The sequence below is a fragment of the Cryptomeria japonica genome, chromosome 10, assembly GCF_030272615.1.
Source record: "Cryptomeria japonica chromosome 10, Sugi_1.0, whole genome shotgun sequence".
NCBI classification, from domain to species: domain Eukaryota; kingdom Viridiplantae; phylum Streptophyta; class Pinopsida; order Cupressales; family Cupressaceae; genus Cryptomeria; species Cryptomeria japonica.
The window spans coordinates 711432337-711437451 of NC_081414.1; the positions used below are offsets into that span (position 1 = coordinate 711432337).

General features: G+C 34.0%; 1 protein-coding gene across 1 annotated transcript; it reads right to left on the reverse strand.

Moving 5' to 3' along the window:
• Nucleotides 1-209: 209 nt before the first annotated feature.
• LOC131029312 (leucoanthocyanidin reductase) lies at nt 210-2732 on the reverse strand. The gene is made up of 5 exons (XM_057959753.2): nt 2297-2732; nt 1673-1807; nt 1359-1596; nt 901-1104; nt 210-793 (listed from the first exon to the last, which is right to left on the reverse strand). Exons 1-5 carry the CDS (start codon nt 2663-2665, stop codon nt 627-629), a joined length of 1113 nt encoding a protein of 370 aa, XP_057815736.1. The 5' UTR covers nt 2666-2732; the 3' UTR covers nt 210-626.
• Nucleotides 2733-5115: the final 2383 nt, after the last annotated feature.

A 5115-nucleotide genomic window follows, 5' to 3' on the forward strand; every position in this document is an offset into this window, starting at 1 on the left:
ACAAAACTGTGACATTGAAGTAAAATAACAATTTCTTTTCAAAACCCTGTTTACTTTAATAAAAAAACATGTGACATATCAAAAAAAAATGTTTGGTGGAGAATGAGATGCATGTTCTACCAAACAAATATTAATTATTAAGATAAAATTTATCTTTCAAAATAATTATTAAAAAACTATCAAGGTGTTAGCATCAGAAGCCATCCACGTATAAGAAAGTAGGAATAAAATTTGATTTGATGAATACTGTCCAATCATTAGTTGGTGAAACAGCATAACACCACAAATAAAAATAGACCCGCATGAAATATTAAAATAACCCCACATCAATAATTGATTCCTAAAATTTTCTAGGTTGTTGAGCTGCTTCCATGGATTGAACAGAAATAGGAATTCAAAGGTTGCATCATCATGTGATTGAACTAAAATAAGAACTCAAAGGTGAAGAAATCTTCTAACTGTTGAACTGAAATAGGAATTCAATGGTGAAGAAATCTTCTGACTGTTGAACTGAAATAAGAATTCAAAGCTACCCATTGATGAAATCTTCTGACTGATGAACTGAAATAAGAATTCAGAGGAACCCATTAAATAAAATCTTCTCACTGATGAACTGAAATAAGAATTCAAAGGTACCCATTGAAGAAATCCTCCACTGTAGTGTATGCCATCTCTGGATAAAGCTCACAAACTTCCAAATCATTGGGTTCTTCCATCTTAAAATTGTATTGGCACCCATTAATGAAGATGTCATGAGTCAGAGAAGCCACTATACTCTCTGGAATATAGTTAGCTGCACAAATCACAAGAATTTTCTGTCACAGTTGTCAACTGCTCAAGTACCCATGTGAATAAACACCCAAATTTATCACAGAATAATTGATGTAGTATGTTTTATACCTTTGGCTATGGCCAAGAGATCTTGTTCTGAGATGCAAACCCTAGGAAGAGTTTTTCCAATCTTCTTCTCCCAAATTGCTGCAAGCTCATTAAGTGTGAGGAAATTCTTGGGTGGTCTGAAATGCACACTCTTGTTAACAGTCCGGACATCCTCCACAGCCTTTATGGTGTATTTACCAATGTCTTCCCCAGTCACAAAGTACGCTGTTATCAATAATCCACAAAATAATAATAATATCAGTAGAAGATATCACACTTTTCAGCCATCAAAATGTTAGTAACAGTTTTTCTATAAGAAAAAGTAAATAATTGTTGTTTAAACTGGTCTTTGCAACATTAATCTAAAAAGCATTAATTATTAATCAAATTGCTTAAAACAATACATGCAAAAATTAGACAACTTTCTAACTATATTTAGATTTCATCATTTTTCAATTTGATACTATTTAGTATTTTACCCTTGATGTTTCCATCTCCATAGATTTCAAACTGATCTTGGGGTGGAGGAAGCTCAGAAGGATGGGTATGATAAAAGTAAGGCCACCCAGCAATGGAATTGCAGCAGATATAAGTGTATGGAATGTTTGCTGCCTCTATTGCCCTCCTAACAAGTCTCTTTTCTTTGTAAAAGCTTAACCCTGGCTCTACTGGATTAGTTCTTTCTATATCATGCCCGAATTCTGAAGGAAGAAACCTCTGCATCAAACATGCACGTTAGTTTTAAGAGCAATAAAGATGACCAAAAAAAAAAAGTTATGGTCCTAGCCCTAACCTTAACGGTGCCAATTTCTTTAATGGCATCTAAAATTTTTAGCTGATCTGTAAGTTGAGCACCACCTACAACGGAGATAATAATATCAATGCCTTGAATGGCCTTCACCAAGGAGTGGTGGTCATTTAAATCCCCCTGCATGAAACCATTAAACACAAGTGCACATTAAATTATGAAAAAAACACTCATGCCAATTATGAAACAGTTGAACTAGAAAGGAGAAATTTTTTTTTTTATTAATGGGTATATTAAAACATTTTATTCTTTTCTTTTTCATCAATGTTTGGGAACATACTTCATGATCTATTATTAGTTTGATATGTTTTACTATGTAAATATTTTTCACAATATAGAAATTTTTCTTCAAATATATTTCATGATTCATCACTAGAATGAGATAACCAAGACATTGAAATATAGAATCTCTTCTACATGAATGTTTGGGAACATATTTCATGATTCACCATTAAAACCAGATAATTAAGACACTCTTCTACATGAACGTTTAGGAACATATTTCATGATTCACCATTAAAACCAGATAATTAAGACATTGCAATCTAGAATTTTTTTCTGTCAACATTTCGGAACATACTTCATGACAATGAGACAGCGAATACATACATAGAGAATGTGAACACCAGCATCTTTCAGTTCCTGAAGGCACTGTGCTTTGGTGGGCTGAGAGGCTGTTGTGGGCCGAATGAGAGCATAAGCATGATGGCCTGCAGCCACAGTTGCCAAAGCAACAAACCGTCCAATATAGCCTGTTCCTCCAATCACTAGAATTTTACTAGTACTAATACTTTTCTCCTCCTTCACATTATAATCATATGAAGGAATCTCTGGAATCTCTTTCTCTTTCTCCACAATATGATCATAAGAGTGAGTCTCAGAAACAGTGGCCAATCGAGGAACTGAATTTTCCTCCATCATTTGTATGTTCTGATGAACATTGACAGAATGAGGCATTGTAGCAGCACTTGCAACCATTTTTAAGCCTCACTAGTCTCTAGTTCTTAATAACTACTATTACCCAACAGAGAAATTTGAGCGTACAAAGCAATGGAACACTCATTGTTATATAGCTGATTGGCTCAAACCTTGAGTTGGTAGTTAGCTCAGTCATACCAGCTAGCTCAGAGAAGAAAGGTAGATATGCATACTTAATAATACTAAATTTAACTTTATTTTTTAATTGTCAAAGATCCCAATGCTGTCACAGCCACAGACTGTAGCTGAAAGGGACAGACTATTGTAATTTTACAAACTTATGTGCTCAGATAGTGCAATTTGTTACAGCAAAGAATATGGTGTTTTATCTCATTTTGGATATAAAATGCATGTCTGAGTGCCATTTAAAGCAATGCGAAAGCCAGTTAGTTTTTTCCTTACATGGTTTAGTGTCCTGAAAATTATAATGAATGGTGTAACATCACTGCAATGGACATTTCATTGGTTTGCACTTTGTAATTGATTGTTATTAAGGGCCAATGGTATCGGTTTTCATGTGGTAGAAACAATGTCAAAGACAATTTTTTTGGGGTAAGATTCATTGGATTCTGAAGAAAAGATTGGTGATTGGTATTAGGTATGATGCATTTTAGACCAACAACTTTAATTGACTCTAGTTAAAAGTAGCATTTTTCAAAATTATATCTGGATAGAATAATTTTTATGTCAATGATATTTATTGAAAGTTTTAAAATTAAAATCATTAAAAAGTGACAAAATTATATAATAGTTATAAGTATAAACAAAACATAAAAATTAAAAGACATAATGAATGGTGGCTTTTTCAAATGCCAAAGTTAATATAAAAGTAGAATAAGCACATTACAAATTTGCATGTCTATCTTTTAAAAACATTATGTAAAGATGTAGAGATATTTTCGTGGAAGTTTAAGAATGCGATCTCTTGAGATTTTTTATCTATATTTATATTTCAATGATAATGAATTTTTTATCAATTCAATTGTTTCCACTAGTACTGAAAGTTTGACAATTCTAAGCAATGGCTTATTCGAATAAGAGACCCCAAAAGTTTGTACCCAAGGTATTTTATGAGGTATGAATTTTGATCTTCCTCTAGATGTTGTTTTATCCTAACTAACTTAGGTAAACAAATATTGGGTCCTACATGGGATTCCGCTAGATGAAGTCTAAAAACTCATCAAAGGTTTTTTCTCTTTTTTTCACATTTTTTAAAAACTAGCCCTATAGTCTAAACTTTGAGTCCCAATTGTTCTTGTTCTTTTCCAACATTCTCCTAATGATTTTCATAAGACTCTTATTGTTGGATTCATCTTGGCCATTCCTTTGTGGGTGATAGAGTGAAGAATTGATAACTCAATGATGAACAATAAGTACCAAACCGGTACTAAGAGGGGGGGCTGAATCAATACAGTCACAAGATCTTTCCCCGAACTGGTTTGACTACAAACACTACAAATTTCTAACAGGCAGTAACACCGGTCTGAAATAAAGTGCAACTGGTAAAGCTTAGAATAATTGTGACAAGCATTAACCAGTTCATCACTTAGCTTTCCACTCAACTTAATACTACACTTCCATTTCACCCTTATGCATGAATAGGTAATCTATCATCAGAAATATAATAACAGCTAGCTCAACATGATTTACCTTCAGACACAAATCACTTAAATCATCACATTAAAAATACTACACATGGCACACAGATTTTTCACGTGGAAACCCAACAGGAAAAAACCACGATGGGGATGAATACCCACAAGCTGCTTTTGAACTCTTTATAAGTCTACTCTGTTAGGAGCCTAGTTCAGTTAAAGACTATTACAATAGGTTCTACTAGGAACGGATCCTGTTAGGGATCACCCATTTAAGAGATGGCTAAATACCCAGTTAAGGTTTAAACCCTGTTAGAGGTTACCTTGTCAGAGGATTTCAAGAACTCAATTAGTTTGAGTCACCCTATTAAAGGATTTACAACAAGCTAATTAAAGCTACCCGGTTAAGGGATTTTCCAACTGTTGAAGTGGTTAAAGATCAATAGGTATTACAATGATTTGATAATAGCACTCAATGCCTAAAACAGATCCGCTTAAGTTCCTTCCTTCTACACACACACAATGCAGGAATCAATCCTCTTATCTCATCTGGTTTGGCAAGAATCACGTATCTCTTCACTTAGATACACACACACCATTTGCCAACAACCTCAACATGAAACACAACATCGACCTTATAGGAAACAGATAGGTCGGTAGCATAAACCCTAAACCCTAAACATTTAGGTTAAGCAATTTAGGCAGTTCAATCCTGGCCATTGAACACTTTGCATTTGAATACAAAAGTCTTGAACATATCTCAAGACATTCTCCATTGTTCATTCTTTACCGTTTTCATGGCGCCTTGCAACCCATCACGCGTTTTCCACTGTTTACAGAGACTTCACATATTCC